This window comes from Oryzias latipes, chromosome 16, assembly GCF_053564925.1.
Source record: "Oryzias latipes strain Hd-rR chromosome 16, Olatipes_Hd-rR_3.1".
Lineage (NCBI taxonomy): Eukaryota > Metazoa > Chordata > Actinopteri > Beloniformes > Adrianichthyidae > Oryzias > Oryzias latipes.
Window position 1 is genome coordinate 33,552,174 of NC_136252.1, and position 16,850 is coordinate 33,569,023.

Consider the following 16,850-nt stretch of genomic DNA (forward strand, 5'->3'; position numbering starts at 1 on the left):
ACCCTCCCTGCATACCCTCCTACTATGAATGAATGTCCCGGTGATGGTCAGAGGGGTGGTACAACCGGCACCTACACCTCTGTCCCAGGGCAGGGCAGCTGTGGCTACATCAGTGGTTGCCATCACCAAATATGAATGAGTGGAAGAACAATGGACACACTGTAAGAACTGTGCTTTACCATACGTTCAGGTAAATCCAAACCTCAACAAGTCCTGAAATAGGGAACAACGGTAGCTGCGTTTCCATTCCACATATGCACACAATATCACAAAAACACAATGTCGCAATTACACTGTTTCCATTAAATCATAATAATGCAAATATACAAAACACGGCAACGGATGTGAACAATACTTTGATTGACAGCAGATACATTCACATTTCTGCCACGGCACTATCGCTCATCATCATCTATCAATGGATTCAATTCAATTTTTTTGGGCTATGGTATGGGCCCGTGCTAAATTATAGACCTCACCCACCCAAACAGAACACTTTGTTCGCAAAACGCAGGACTGTCTGTGGTTCCTATTTTGGGAAAATGGCTTCACCCAACATTTCCACATGTTGGATGTGGAACTTCTGATGAGCTGTGTGACGCTGTGTGTCGCTGTGGGAACCCTGGTGGCGCACGCTGTGCAGCGCGCAAGGCCGCCAGTTCCTACCAAGAAGCGCTTTGCCATCCAGTTGTTGGTCACGTGACCCATTTAATTTGGAAAAAGTGTTTCCATTGCAGTTTTGTGAAATAGGTCAATTTCGAAAGGCTTTTGTTTTTTATGTGCGATAACGCCAAAAAAAAGACTTGTTGGAGAAGGAGGAAGTCTGCAGTGGCAGAGGGCGATCATGAGAGGTGTGGGATGGAAGTGAGATTCTGGTGTGACGGAGGAGAGCGAGGTGGAGGTGGGACTACACCAAGGATCATCTTGTTTGCTGTGGTGACGGACAGACTGACTGATAAAGTTAGACAGGAATCTCTGTGGATCATGATGTTTGCAGATGACATTGTGATAAGTGGTGAGAGTTGAGAGAGGTGGAGGTTTTCTGAGGAAAGGTCAGCTGCAGCAAAACTGAGAATCTGTGCTGGAATGAGAGCAACTCCAGTGGAACGGTGAGGTCATGGGGAGCAGAGGTGGAGGCTTTTAGGAGCTCACACAGGCGGAGAGGCGTGTGACCGAAGAGTGTCATCGAGAATGACAGGAAAGGTGTGGTATGAGCAGCCATGTTGCTGTTTCAGAGACAGGAGGCGGAGCTGGTGGTGGCAGAGATGAAGATGTTGAGGTTCTCTTTGGGAGAGACCAGGATGGATCAGGAACGAATCCGTCAGAGGAACAGATCCTGGTGGATGTTCTGGAGACGTGGAGAGGAGGGACAGTGATGATGTGGGTGAAAGGATGCTGAGGTTAAAGCTACCAGGAAAGAGAGGAAGATCAAAGAGGAGGTTATGGATGTAAAGAGAGGAGGATGCAGAGGAGAGGATACCTAACCGTGGCGCCCCCTATAGGGGGTAGCCAAAAGACAAATACTAAACAAACAGAATGATGAGATAAGAAAAGATCAAAAATCCTAAAATCCTGATCAAACTCTTTGTTCTGAACTGCCTTTTTGAATTTAGATGTGACCTTTCGATGCTCACCCACACACTTCAGAGCTCATGATCCTGTTTTTCATGGTTCCACACCCCCTCCTCCTCCTCCTCTTCTCCTCCGACTGCATCTCCAGGCTGGTAATCATCTTTTGACAGAGCTTTTTCCTGTTTGAACCTGCAGGTACGAAGCACAAGACCATGCTGGAGGCTCGCAGCGGCGTGGGCTCCATCAAGTCTTTTCCTCGAGCGGGACTCAAGAGCAAATTAGCTTCCTCCTCCAAGTCATCAACAGGCCTGCAGAACAAAACCTTCTATTGTGAGACGTGTGACGTGCATGTCAATTCAGAGACTCAGCTGAAACAGGTGAGCTTTCACCCCCCCCCACTGAGCTTTTGTGCTCATCAGTGAAATTTAAAAAGATCAGAAACCAGTTAGGATCTGGTTTAATCAAAATGATGCTAATATGACATTTTGCCGCCTTATCTTGCTTAAATGTCACCGTTTTTAAAAAGCAATGAATGGCTTCAATCATTTTGGCTTCCGAGACTGAAACCACCTTTTACTCGTCAGTCACTTCAATTCTTCATCAACCCCAAAAAGGCGTCGGCATAATTTCTAAATCACACTCGCGGAGGTGAACGCTCTGCACGGTGCTTTTGAGGACCGTTGGATTCCAGATCACCTCCCTCGTGCGTGAAGTTGGAGCGCAGCAGGAGGAGGACACGGAGGAAAAGCATAAATCAGAGCACAACCACGCACTTTATGCAAATCCTGTTTTTTCCTGACTGACACCCAAACGCACATGTTGTGCTCTGAAACGGCTTGACGTGACATTTGATTGAAAACATCTGAGCGTGAACATGAATCATCTGAATCTGCTCTGGCAGGTTAGGAGGGAACAAATGAGCTTCCTCCTTTATGTTTGTCATAAGTATATAAAACAAAGTCACAAAGTTTGACTAAGATCTGCTGTTCGCCGCTTCACGTCTGCAAAAACACAGCTGTGATCTTTCACTAGAAGTCGGGAAATTCTGATCAGTTTTGTCAGGAAAAACACTTTTGGTAGTAAGAAATGGAGACCTTAAACCAGATGACCACACAAAATGCAAGGCGTTATTCTGTGTGGTTGCAATCGATCGGCCAATTGCAGAGGAAGTGTGAAAATAAAAAAATAAGAATTCATTTTTTTTAAATGGTCTGACTGCTGATCAGAATGAGCAGCAGGTGAGCTGAGCAACTTAAGCTCTGTGCACATCGAAGGCAGACAGAATAATCTGAACATCAAACAGGAAATCAGAAAAAAAAAAAAGTTGTGTAACCAACAGATGGCACTAAAAGGAAAATGCTTCAAATTCAGTGTGTACGAGGCAACAGAGGAGAGAAAAAACTCCTCTAGCAAGAACCGAAGCGTCACGCCTGCAGAAAACACAAATGCACACATTTACAGGCTCTTTCCAAAAGGTTTTAGCAGCTGCACAGACGTTTTTTTTCCTCTGAAGTGCATCGTTTTTTGGGATTGAAATTAGAATCAAACTTGGGTTTGATTGACAGGTGTCTGTCAAATGTTCAGCTCTAAAATGACCAAGTTTACATTTTTTTCCATCCCTAGGATGGGTTTCTCCAATTTTGTCCTAAAATTGTGACAAACCAGCCATTCCTTTGTAAACCAGAAGGTCATGTGACCACACGATCTGTCCTTCCTCACATGCTGTGGGTCGGTTTCAGCTGTCGAAGCATCATTTTTCAACAGTTCGGCACATTTCCAAAACACCAAAGAAAGAAAAAACATGAAAAGTTGGTTCCCAAAACGGACACTGGTCAGTCAGAAAGTCATGAAACAAAAAGTGAAAGTAACCTTCTCCCCCTGCCCTTCATGGTTCCACTTCATTAGGTTTGAATGAACACTGGTTCTCCAGGAAGAGCTGTAGTGCTGCAGAGTTAGAACCAGAGGCCGAACCGAAAAGTGACAGATAAATAAGAAAAGGCAGATTTTAGATGAATTTTATTCTGAAAAAGCAACTGAACACGTGGAATTGAAAATATAGTTACAGAATTGGTCCTGTTTAGTGTTAGTATTTGTAATGAAAAACCATAAACAGTTAATTGTTTCATCATTTAATTATTCTGTCAGTGGAGGCATAGGACTAAAGGTTCACCGTTTATGTCAAGTTTATTCAGAAAAGCTTAGACATAACGTAAGTGATTTCAATCAATAAAATCGTTAGAAGATGACATTTCTTAACATTAAAGTATTAAAATGAAGCCTTCTTTTTTGGGTTTATTGAAGGATGTGTGAAAGAAGTGTTTGTTTCCATCCAACCTGCAGGAACGTCTGAATCCCTGACTGTGTCGTTGAAAAGCAGAAAACTGCAGCTGGAGTGGAAAGAAGCATTACGCTGAAAAGCCTTTTCCATCAGCATTGCTCTTTCTTTTCATTGTCTGTTTGCTTGAGTGTCTTTTATAACTGCCAGAGCTCTTGATTACAATAACCTCCTCTTGACTGATGTAAAAAAAAGCAGTTTTGTTGTGTTTTGTGCAGAAAAGCCTCGATGACACGTCAAACAGTAATTAGTGTGTGTTGGTTTAACAAAGAAAGCTGATTGTAATTGTAAGTTTTCTGTCATAATTCACCTTGGCAGAATAATTGGAACGTTTTTCATTTGTCCCGTTAAAGTTTGGGTGAATTACCGTCTTAACCTCACTTTGATTTTGTTCGTTTTGTGTGGAAAGCTGCTTCACACCTTCAGGTTTGTGCTTCCCATACATGTCAGAATCGTTTTGAAGCAGGGTTAACGCGCTGCAGATGGAAACGTCCGCGACTGGACGCCATGGTGCTGAAGTTAATCGGGGCTTCTCAATCAAAACTGTTTCAAGAAAAATGACGAACCTGAAATTTGTACACAGTCTCCTCTTCCTGAAAGTAAAGTTAATTACTGTTCTGACAGTAACCCGGTGCTCAGGGTTTGTTCCTGAGCTGCCAGGATGAGTGCTTCAGTGCTGTCCTGTAAGCCAGCCCTTTCTAGCCATTGGTAGGACTTCTTGATATCAGCCACTTCAGTTTTGGTCCGGTGGTACATCCCATGCAGGGGTTTGTCCTCCCATGAGGATCTGTCCTCCAGCACTGTATCCTCTGTTCTCCATTGCCTGAGACATTCACTGAGCACACTGTCAGTTGGGGCCTTGAGCTTGATGTACTCATGGATCTTGGATGTTTCATCCTGGATAGTGGCTTCTACGCTCACTAGTCCTCGGCCTCCTTCCTTGCGGTTAGCATACAGTCTCAGGGTGCTGGATTTGGGATGGAACCCTCCATGCATGGTGAGGAGCTTTCGTGTTTTAACATCCGTGGTCTGTATCTCTTCCTTTGGCCATCTTATTATTCCTGCAGGGTATCTGATAACTGGCAGTGCGTAGCTGTTTATTGCCCGGGTCTTGTTCTTGCCATTGAGCTGGCTTCTCAGGACTTGCCTTACTCGTTGGAGGTATTTAGCTGTTGCAGCTTTCCTTGTTGCCTGCTCCAGGTTGCCATTGGCCTGCAGAATTCTGAGGTACTTGTAACTGTCCTCGATGTCTGCTATTGTTCCTTCTGGGAGTGAGACCCCTCCCGTGTGGACTACCTTGCCTCTCTTTGTCACCATCCGGCTGCATTTCTCGAGCCAGAATGACATCCCAATGTCAGTACTGTAGATCCTGGTGGTGTGGATCAGGGAGTCAATGTCACGCTCGCTCTTCGCATATAGCTTGATGTCATCCATGTAGAGGAGGTGACTGATGGTGGCCCCATTTCTGAGTCGGTATCCATAGCCAGTCTTGGTGATTATTTGACTGAGGGGGTTCAGACCTATGCAGAACAGCAGTGGGGACAGAGCATCACCTTGGTATATACCACATTTGATGGACACTTGTGCAAGTGGCTTCCCGTTGGCTTCAAGGGTGGTTTTCCACAGCTTCATTGATTTTAATATATTTATATGTATATAAACAATATATATGTAATATATATAGATGAATGTCAGTCAAGTGATGTACTTCACACCAAGGATGATGATTGGCTGACAGGTTTTATTTTTTCTTTAAATATATTAATTTGCGTCTTATTTGTTTGATTGAGCTTTAGACACGCATGAGGCACGTGTGTGGGCGTGCATGTACGTGCACAAACATCACAGCTTCAGGGAGTACTCATAAAAAACACATTTATTGAAATTATCTATAGATAAATCCTGCAGTTATAAGGTGAACATATGTTTGTTTATTGAGAATTAAAAATATAAAAAAAACTCAAACTTTCCACAAAAAACTTGAAATAATTTGGAAAAATGTCTGAGTAAGATGACCTCTGGTGTTTTCAGTTCCTCTTCATGTAAACTAAACTTTTCTATGTCCTATAGTAATAGAATATTTAGAATATGTTAAATAACATATTCAGAATTATTATTATTATTAATAATGTTTTGTTTTTTTAGGCCTATAAAGACTGTTTTTGCGATAATATTGTCCTCAAATACATCCTCATTTGGACCTAATTTCCAAAACATTAACTTTTGGTTCCTGCTGCAGCCTGGACTTGAAAACACACTCATTTTTTTATCCTGTCTAAATCCTATTGCCCCCCTCCCCAGGGTTAAAGGTATAGATCAGCCAGCTCCGTCTGGAACTTTCCACCCCCCCAGCAAAGCATCAGGACACAATGAAATACCAACCTGGTTACAGTAAAACCTGCATGTTCCTGCAGCTCCACTGTAGCTCAGCGTCCGCCTGCAGCCACGTTTGTTAAGCATGGGTGGTGTCCGTCAGATAGGAATGAGCTGCCGGGGGGGGTCGTTGGGAGATTGAGTGCAGATTTGTCCGCCGTCAGCGTCAAGAACGGGAACTTTCAAACGGTAAAAAGGAGAATTTGTTGTTGCAAGGATGAAGGGAAGGAAGCTGGTCCTACAACTGGCTGCAGGTTAACCCCTGGTTAAATTGACTGTGCATGCTGGCACCTGCAGGGGGTGGGGGTCCATAAATCCTCCTCTCTTGTAAACGCACATCATTTTCAGTGTGTCTTCCGCAAAAACCTCAGAACCGCTCCTCTAAAACCTCCTCAGGGTTTCATCCATAACTTCCTTTATATTTTACGGTTTGGTTTTCGTTTCTGCTCAGAAGAGACTCCGGCAGAAACGTGTCGACATGCATCCTCGCTGAATTATTTACCGGCTGGAGGTTGGAGAACATCTCTGAATGTGTCGATGCAACAAAGTTTGTTTATCCAGATTCCTCGGCTGCTTCAGAAGCCTTTCATAAGTAGGAGCCAAAGCGGCTGTTTTTACCCTTCAGCCAAAAACTGTTATTGAATTCTTCATGTTTTTGGTCTTTTGTAAATCTTTGTTTTTCTTATTTCTGGTCTCCAACATCATCCTTTTACCCTTTTTTTTACCCACTCTTTGGGAAACTAATTATGTAAAGAAAATTAGCATAAAAATACAAGTTTTTGCCAGTTTGTGCATTAGGTTGCTGTATAAAGATGCTGACAAAGATAACTTAGTAAATGTATTATAGTAAATCCAAATGAAGGCTGCCAGTTTTTTTTGAATCTCCATAGCAACCACTTTTTGGGGGATTTCCTCGGCAACAGAAGTTTTTGCTAACCACATTCTTAATATGTTCATTCCGAGTGTTATATCTCTTCATTCTGCTATTACATTTTAACAGCATTCTGTTGAAAACTGTGCGGAATTGGGAAATGCCACTTTTGCCAGCTCGCCATGCATACCCCATTTAGAGTCTACAACTCCTGATTCCAAGATTTTTTCTTAAGTAGCTTCCCAATGATGCTCGACGAGGTGACATTTGTAGAAGGTACCAAAGGTGATTATTTATTTATTTGTTTATTTGAATGGCGGAGAATTCAAGGTGGCGGCGTCTTCCTGAGGTCAAAGGTTGATTAAACTTGGGTTGAGGTTGAGGACAAAGCCGGTGGTGTGTTTCAAAAAGGCCACCAAGCTGTAGGTCTAGTGGCCCCCCATGAGAATTTTCAGATTTTTTTAAATTTGATTCCAGTTCATTATTCAATAAACAAACAGATGTTCACCTTATAACTGCAGGAATCAATTAAAAAAAAATCTGAAAATTCTCATTATTCAAGCAAGAATAATGCAAAAAACAATACAACCAGCAGTTATTTTCATACAGAGACATATCAATTTAGGGGAATTTCAAAACTTCTTTTGGAGAATCCAGACAGTTTTGGTTTTATTGGTGGATTTTAACTTTTTTTTCGGAGCCCAGAGTGTCTCACGCTGTGATGTCATCATTTTTTTGCGAGGGAGTAAGCTAAACGAGTGCATTTATTTCCCTACCTGTGTTTGAAACATCTCTGTTTGCGTGACTGTATGAATACACGTTTGGATTTGTGCATCTAAGAGTCAGCTTAGCCTCGGTTCTGCGATCCATGAGTGGGTCTGAGCAGCAGAATGAAGAGCTGCTGATCACCGCTGGCGTCTGGACTGCAAACTAGGTCACCGCTGGAACATTGCAGACTCGCAGCTTCAGCCCACAAAGAGGTGCCGGCAGATTTTCATTGATCCGTGCAGAACAGAGTTTGCTAATAGTGATGCATTCATGACAAATGGGGAAAATTGAGTTACCACTTTCCAACGTGGAAAAGTCAAAGCAGAGTCTTCATCGTTTCTGGAGTTGGAGGATTAAAAAAAAAAAAGCCCTGAACTGTTTGTGGCACATTAATTTCTCATTTTTCCAAACAATAAGTCCACATTTTTCTTTGCCTAAGTTCTGCAGAGGGTGGGACGCGTGGATTGTTAAAAAAGTGTCATTTTCACAGTAGAAAGCCACGATGTGCTGCTTTTAAACCTCTTCATGGCACTTGAAGGCATTTTTTTTTCTAGCCATCCTGATATCTGAATCTTATTCTGGGGTACATCGCCATGGTAACTTGTGCAGGGAGCTGCTTCAGGGGATTTTCTGTTTCTGAGATTAAACATGAACATATATACAGCACCCTTTCTTAGGCGTAACAAATTGTGTTGTTAAACTGACATTTTGACATAAAAGACCGCTTTCCTGTAAAAGTGGGTCTTAATTAAAGCCACCTTCACGGGAATGACGGGATGCTCGGTTAGGACAGGATGCTGCAGAAATAAGAAGCATCGATGGGAAGCTGTTCACAAACCGTTTAGGGCCTGGAAAGCAAGCGGCACGCCGTTGGCTTTCCTTCAACTGAAGACAACACAGTTCCTTTCCGTGGTCCGAACAAATGGGGGCTTCAAGGCCACAGAGAACCTTCTGAAGCGGAGTTCCTCTGCAGGAAAACCTGACAATTGCAGCAACTCAAGCTTTGATAATACGACGTCATTAGTCTGTTTTTTTAATACACGACTCATCACTTGTAAAGCTGATGCTCCAGTTTGATGCAGTAAAACATCCCAGAGAATATGATGATGTTTCTACAGAGATGTCTAACAGAAGATGCAGAGTGGACCTCACATTTGTGGAAATCCACTTCTATCATCTGGACTTTGTTTTTTTTTCTTATTATTATTATTTATGTTCCACAAAAACCTCCAGATGGCATCAATTATGAACCGTCACAGGGAGGAGAAAAACTTTAAAACAGCCAGTTCTTTCCTTTTCCATACGTCCTTTCTGGGGGGTAAATCCTTGTCTGGACAAAATCTTTAGAGTTTTTCTCTACAGCAGGGGTCTGCAACCTTTAACCCTGAAGTGATCAGTGTTTTTTATGGACCAAGATCCAGCGAGACGCAAATTCCAACTTTGCCTTTTACCAAAATACACTATTTATGTTTTGGTGAGCATTCATTTATGAGATGTAGCTTTCAAATGTTCAATACTTGAACTATAAAAGTGTTATATATTTATTCCATGTGTAACATATTTTTCTTGATAGTAGCACAAATGGGTTCCTTTCAAAATAAGATACATCCTGATTCTTATTGAGGATTTACTCAAATTGAAGAAAGTCAAATTTTCTATCATCATGACTAATTCTAATTATATCATTCTATCATTATAATTATATACTTTATTAACCTTGCCCTTGAACAGTAATAATATGTGCTTATATTAAGATTAAACCTTAATAAACTAAATCATTATTATTATAATTATTCAATTTCTTTTGCTTTCTTCCTTCAAAGCCAAAGAACCATGCAGGAATAAAGGAGTGGCTCCGGAGCCTTGGGTTGCAGACCCCTGATTTAGAGTCAAAGTGGAGTTTTGGAATATTTGGATCTGGTGATCAGAAGTTTGAGCTGAAGCAGGAATCTCTGCAGGTCTTTCCATTCGTCCATTTATGTTGTTTGACTTTTAAAGACCCACTCTGATGAAAAGGGATCTTTTTAAACATGTTCTTTTCTGACGATGGAGGACACAGATAAAGACAATTGATCTAAAATGTTTCATTTCTGAATATTTTTTCATTCAAATCGTTGTGAATCAGGAGCAGACGGAAAAACACCGTAGGAAAAAAAGAGCTCAACAGATGATCAGAGTGGGTCTGAAGGTCAAAGACATTAGCTTTACATTCTTTATGAAACAAACATCCAAACCAAATCTGTTTTTTTTTCATCTGCCAAAATGCATGCTTTTTTTCTTCCAAAAAGCCAACATTAATTTTTTTCTGTTGTTCGCGCTATAAACTGACCAATCAGATGCCTCTATTAAAAATAGGCGGAGCCTGTCGGCCCCCACGTCCAACGTTCAAAACGTTTGACAGATTTCCTGTGGTGTGCTTTCAAGTGGAAGGGGGGGGTGGCCTTCCAACAAGCTCACTACTGATTGGCAAGAGTGGTTGCCGTAGAGACTGACTTGGACCAATCACTGGTTACCATGTCTGAATTCCTTCACTACTCACTATATAGTGCTTTCTCCCTTTTGTAGAGCGGTCTGAATCTACAATTCTAAACACTTCCCAGAAGTCTCTGCTAAAATCCAGTGTGCATCGATGCCCACTAGATTGGCAAATAAAAACAGCAATGTATTGCGTTTAAACAGTTTTTGAAAAAAGAAAAAAAAGTGTAAATTTGAATGTATTTTTTAAATAAACCATCAACGTTACATCTTAAGAACTCATGGGATTTATAAATGGTCGTCGCAAAACGCTCAAATCAACGAGATTTTCCTTTCGTAAGAATCGATTACGTCACATTCGCCATTTGAAATAAAAAAGGAAAAAAATAGTGAGCATGGCGGCCGAATTGCTTTTAAAATCCAGGGCACTAGAAAGTATCGCACTAGATCTTGTTTTAGTATAAAAACTGTTGGAGGCAGAAGCAGGTCACGTTCGCTCGGTCCAGTTCTCTGATACAGTCTTGGTGGAACTTGAGGAGAACCTTCAGGCTCCTCACTGAACGGAGAGGGGACAGAAGCTCAGGGGGAAACTGCATTTAGTGCAATTAATCCAAAATTCAGAGAAAAATTCAGGTTTTTAGTCTACGTGTCATTTGAGAATCATGGGTCACCCCCCCCCCACACACACACACACACAAACACACACACACAAGGTGATAAGGTGAAAATGTGACAAACGAAAAAAAAAAAGTTTTGAGGACCAGATTAAAGTTCCCTGTCAGAAAGTGTTTGATTCTGTTTTTTTTCCTGTGACTTTTAACAAACCTAGACAGATCTGAAGATGTTTTAATTCTTTTGTTGCCTTGGTTACAAAATCAACCACTCAAAAAGGTGGAAAAGCAGATTAACACACTGAGCACTGTCAACTTTTGGGTTTTTGAGTCGTGTTGTACAGCCAAGAGGGTGGTGTTAAAAACCCGCTCATGAAAAGGAAAACAAAGACGACTTTTTCTGTTGAGGGTTGCACAGAAGCGCCACGCCTCACTCCGATCTCGTCTCTCTGGCTTTCAGCACATCAGCAGCAGGCGGCACAAAGACCGAGCGGCAGGTAAACCGGCCAAACCCAAGTACAGCCCCTACAGCAAACCGCAGAAAGGCCAGAGCAAGCAGCCGGTGAGTCAGTGCACTCCTCAGCCATCAGCAGCACCGCCTGGTGTCAACACAACAGCCACACTGACTCACTCATGTTTGAGACTCCTCTCCTCCTCAGGGAACCTGATATTTCAGATCCTGGTTGTAGGTTTCTCCCATTTCTGCTTTTCTTAAAAATCTGTGCAGAGAGCACAAAAAGCGGATATTTTATCGGCAGAAATGACTGCAGGGAAAGGTTGGTGTGGAGGGACCAAAGCCCTGAATCGATTGCTGCTCAGAGGGGATTGTAAATGTCGACTTATTCCGAATGGCAGGAAGAGCCGTAAAACTGAGACTGCGAAAATGAATGACTGTTGAAACATGCTTAACCCCAGTGTTATCTTAGGTACTATAACATTGGGAGTTGGGTCATCTAGACCCACTAGACAGTGCTCTGAACCTTTTTTCTTCAATGATTTGTGATCTTCACTGGTGTCCATGGATTACATGAAATCTTTCCACCTTTATCCACCTTTGTCATGGTAGGGAGAACACGTCAATGGAAGGGGAGGGGGGGGGGTCATCTAAGATAGCACAGGGGTTAAAGGCCGTGTTCCACGTCCAATACTTATGTTTTGCGTATTTTCCACACATGTAAAATACGTAATTCATAAGTGCTTCTTGGGTTCGTCAATGTGTGCAAAAGTCCGTTTTACGGGTCTTTACGTGGATTTGAGCTGTTCAGAATCTTTGGTCAGTTGTGAACTATGCAGTTTACGCACATTAATCGTAGTTTAAATGCAATTATTACGTAAACGATTTTGACGATTTTTACAAGATGCAAATTTGTGGCTTTCCACGACTATTCCAAGTAGATCTAACGGACTATATACGCATGTAACCCTGATAACTTTTATTTTGCGTATACGCCACACATATCACATTCAAATGACATGATTGACGCACAAATCACTAATAAATTGCATATAAACAGTGCAATATTGATGTGTTCTTTCCGTGGTTTATTCTTACTTCTTCTGGGGTTTTTAACGTGGTTCATTCATGATACATCTGTGATATTTTCACGTAAAGACCACAACTTTCCTCACTTTTTTCACCTGTCCATGCAAAACGCCGTAGCGGCCGTGTCACACTGCCTGGGAGTAGAGCGATCCGCTTTTGGCGTGAACGTTTGAAAGAGTTCTGTCGGATGATTGGAGGATCCAAGAGACGCTTCATGAAAAAGATAAAGGAGCGTTTCATCCTCCAAAAGGCAGAATAAAGTGGCATTCATCACACTTGCTGTTTGCCGAGCAGAAGGGTTAGCAGTGAGGGGGAAATTACTTTTTCCTGAAACCCATCATTGACTGAGTTAACGGAGGGGAGCGTCTCTGATGAGTGCGGAGTAAGGAATGCTCCCCGTTGGGTTTTGATGCCTGACTCTGTGATTGATAACCCGTGACAACCGCCGCCGCCGCCGCCGCCATTCTGGGGCTGTGAGAGCGTCGCTTTTCCTTCACTGATGCAGAAGATTAATCCAGATCCCTTTGGTGACCTCTCACCCTGTCAGGCTTTTCTGTCCTAGAAGTTTGTGTTGTGGCTCTGCAGGTTCTTCATCGCAGAAACAAAAACACGTTTGTTTTATTAAATGATTTATTCTGCTAATCTAGATGTGCAGAACACAAACCCACACAAAAGCAGAACACAGCTTTCCCGATTATTTTCTGGCATATATTGGAGCGTCTGGCTCTGGTTTACCATCTCATTTAGCTCCGTGACCCCCTCAGCTCTCCGTGGGGGGGGCAGCTCTCAGCCTCCATGCTCTCATTTTTATGACCGCTGCTTGAAAGACACCCAGTCCTGTCCCTGCCTCCCCTAAATATGAGAAAAGGAAGCACAATTTGAGACAGGAAGAAGGTTGTGGGTCATTAATAACAGATCTCTAAGGTTGAATCCAGAACAAACGTCATAAACAGCAGGAGGATGGAGACGCAGGTCCACGTAGGAATCAGTCAGGGGGGGTAACCGAGATTCCCTGATTTACAGCCTTTTGAGAGGATGCGGGGATGCTGTCAGGCTGCAGAAAACCCCACTTCTCCTCAGAGTTTGGAGTCAAAAGACGAATGACTTTTTCATGAAAGTGGAACGTACCATTCTAGTCGTTAGTAAGGTGTCAGTACTGGCCCCTCACCGAATGCACGGTGAGGGGCCAATGCACGTGGTAGCTAAGCGTCCCGTGGGACGGCCACACACACTACACTCTGGTTTCCAACTGACAGGCTGCAGCAAGGAGCGCACACTTATCACATGGTCCATAGTGGTTTGGGGGGGGGTTAAAAAAAAAGATATACGACGCGCCGGCATCTCACTACGACCGGTTGTGCATGTCCACCCGCAAGCGCAGTTGGGACTGAGGCTTTAGACGTGATGAAAACCTTAAATTCATTTAAATACACGTTTTTTGCAAAAATGCATCGTGGTCTATATTCCCCAACCTAGTGAGGTGGCATGTCTGACCGAGGGAAGCCGCATTACTCGAACCATTCAAAATTACACGTAAAATATCTATTTAAAGACTTTATTGGGTTTTTATGAAGAATAAAATGTGGCTTCAGCAGCATTTCCTTGTTTCCTGGGCTCCTCCAGTGACACCAGCTTTAGTTTCTTTAGTTTTATCATCAGCTGTGCACATTGGCTCTGGAATGACGGATGGCTGTTCATGCCACTGGGATCTGCAGTTTATTTTGTTGTCCTCAGCCCCCCCCCCCAACAAATCCTCTTTCTGTTCGGACGGTTGAACTAGAAAAGAGAAAACAGGATTTGTTTTTCTATAGAGGCTTCTCATTCATTCATGTGATATTTATTGACATCTTTCTGCTCCATTAGACTCAAAAACAGAGATTGTGGCAGACGCAGCTCGGCTGCACGTTGGATCTGCACGCCGCCGCGGCTCCTCCTCTGAATTGACTGTCTCTCTCTCTCCAGCAGATCAAGCTGATTTTGGGGAAGGAGCGTCCCTGTCGGCCCCTGACCGCCCAGATCCTTCCGGCTCAGCTCGCAGCAGTGGCCGCCGCCCTTGGAAACTCTTTCGCACAGCGCACAAACCCCGCCCCCAATCCCACGCCCGCCCCCAGCCTGTTTCAGACGCAGACCCTTCCGGCTGCACTGCTTCGCCCGGCCCCCGGGCCTGTCAGGACCTCCCATCCGCCTGTCCTCTTCGCTCCTTACTGAAGGCGTGTGGGTCCCCCATTCTATGCACTATGCATTTGAAGTCCTTCACTCAGTTTGGACCACCTCCCCCCTCTAATATGACCGCCGGACTCCACGCGCTGTCTGTGCCACCCGGACTCAAACCCACACCATTCTGCAATAATGTACAAAGCCAACCCTGTGAACTATGCAGTGTAATTATGTCCAGATTTAAGGTGCCGTTTGTGCTGAACATGGTGGGGATGTGCATTTGTAAAGCTACAGTTGCATTTGTGGACTTCAGCCATCCGTTTCTTCTCCACCTGCTTCATCCTGGTCAGGACCAGGAGGGGGCGGAGTCTGTCTCTGTGATGTCACAAACGAACAAGCGTGGGTTTCGGGGCTCTAAACAAAAAGATCGGAAGTTTGTGCCGGAAGCTGCTGCTTTGTAGCGGCAACGCTGGACTCCTCCATGCAGTCAGGATTCCAGCAAAAGCTTCGGAACACAAGCCACGCCCCCTCTGTTCCTGGATGCACTTTAAGCTCCTCCTCTGTTCAAGTCTACATTAGATGGCTAGACTGTGTTAGATGTAAGTGTGCTGTAATGTGTGTCTCTCTTTTATTTCGTCCATTCCTTCATATCAATGTGTGTGCGTATGTGTGTGTGCATATGTGTGTGCATGTGTGTGTGTGTGCGTTTCCATACGTTCAAAGCCATCCCAGTTGATGCACATCATCACTGACCGTCAGAAGGACCACAAAGCCTCGTCTGTGTTAAATGTCGGTGTCTTAAAGGTGAACAATTTCAAATAAAAGTCTTAATTTGTTACTGCATCCGCTCTTCACTTTCACACAGGCGCAAACACGCAACAAGCACATGTGCTGTAAGACATTTGCATAGATTAAAACGCTATAATAGTGGCAACATTTTATTAACAGGAGACCATCGAATAAATGACATTTTTTCTTGAAATAGCTTTACAAATGAAGTTCTGCTTTTACCGCCCAGCTGACACGACCATGAACGCATCAGCTCGTCTTCTTGGACGATCGATCGCACTGCAGCCCGTCCAACAGCAACCATCCTATGCGATAAAAGGAGGGGAGTTTGGGTCCGAGATTTGGACCAGTAACGTTTTCGTAGAGTTTTTTGTGGGAGTTCAAACAGAAGTGACCTTACCTCTGGCCTGTCTCACGCCCGAGGCCGCCCCCCCAACACCATGAGGCCCATCTGCTGCACTATTCAAACATGTAGTTGTAGAGTTAGATAAGCTAAGAGTTCTGGTACATCACCTGTCCGTCCTGGGAGAGGATCCCTCTTTTGAGGTTTCTTCATCTGGTTTAATTTTAGGACTTTTTCCTCACTGAGACGGAGGATTTAAGGTCAGGAATGCCCAGTTTAGTTTAGACTGTTTTGTTTAGCGATCAGCTTTTGTGTTTTATAACTGATTTTATCTTTTGCACAACTGCTTCCGTGGTCTTAACGCGGTTCATCACATCTGTGAAAATTTTAAATTGTGAAAAAACGAGAGGAAGACTAAGGAAGTATAAATAGGGAATTCTCCATCTACTAACGAACACGGCGTGAGCTTGAAACACGTGAAAATCATGATAGGTCTTTTTTTTACTACTTTAACTGACTGTGAGACAAATGACACCAGCTCGAGTGAGGAGATTGTGCAGCTCGTTTGGAAAAAGCAGGATGCAAAAACTGAGGAATGTTTGGATTTGGATTTGTCAGAACCAATAGAATGATGGAGGAATTGTCAAATTAAAGCTCCTCATTGTTAAGTATAATAAGACAAATGGATAAAAACAACAAACGAGGCAAAAAAAGTAGACAAATGTACTTATTATTTAGATTTATTTTGCTTATTCGGAGCTGTAAAAAATGAAGGTCTTCCTGATGTTCTTGGGCTTCTGCAGATTTTTCAGCCGGCATCAGGTTTTTGTTGGTGGTAAAAACCTCACGAACTAAAAACCGTCACGGGTCTGAAGTTTTTATTGGAATCAAAGTCTGCACAGGCATCCTTGTGTTTCAGCGTTCTGTGGTTCCCTCCTGTGGGGCGGAGTGAACAGCTTTCATCCATGTGTGTGGAGCCTGGAGCCGACAGGTGGACTCTTACCTGCCTGCTG

General features: G+C 43.3%; 1 protein-coding gene across 4 annotated transcripts in view; it reads left to right on the forward strand.

The window, feature by feature from the left end:
* The window catches only part of znf385d (zinc finger protein 385D), a 112,752-nt gene extending 97,211 nt beyond the window's left edge, over positions 1-15,541 (forward strand). For 3 of the 4 annotated variants that reach the window (XM_023964620.2, XM_078933391.1, XM_078933390.1), the window contains exons 6-8: positions 1,768-1,949; positions 11,466-11,567; positions 14,511-15,541. In XM_023964620.2, coding sequence (XP_023820388.1) covers positions 1,768-1,949; positions 11,466-11,567; positions 14,511-14,756 — 530 coding nt within the window. In that variant the 3' untranslated portion in view covers positions 14,757-15,541. The remainder of the gene's footprint in view (positions 1-1,767; positions 1,950-11,465; positions 11,568-14,510) is intronic. The other variant, XM_023964621.2, reaches the window with a different exon arrangement.
* Positions 15,542-16,850: the final 1,309 nt, after the last annotated feature.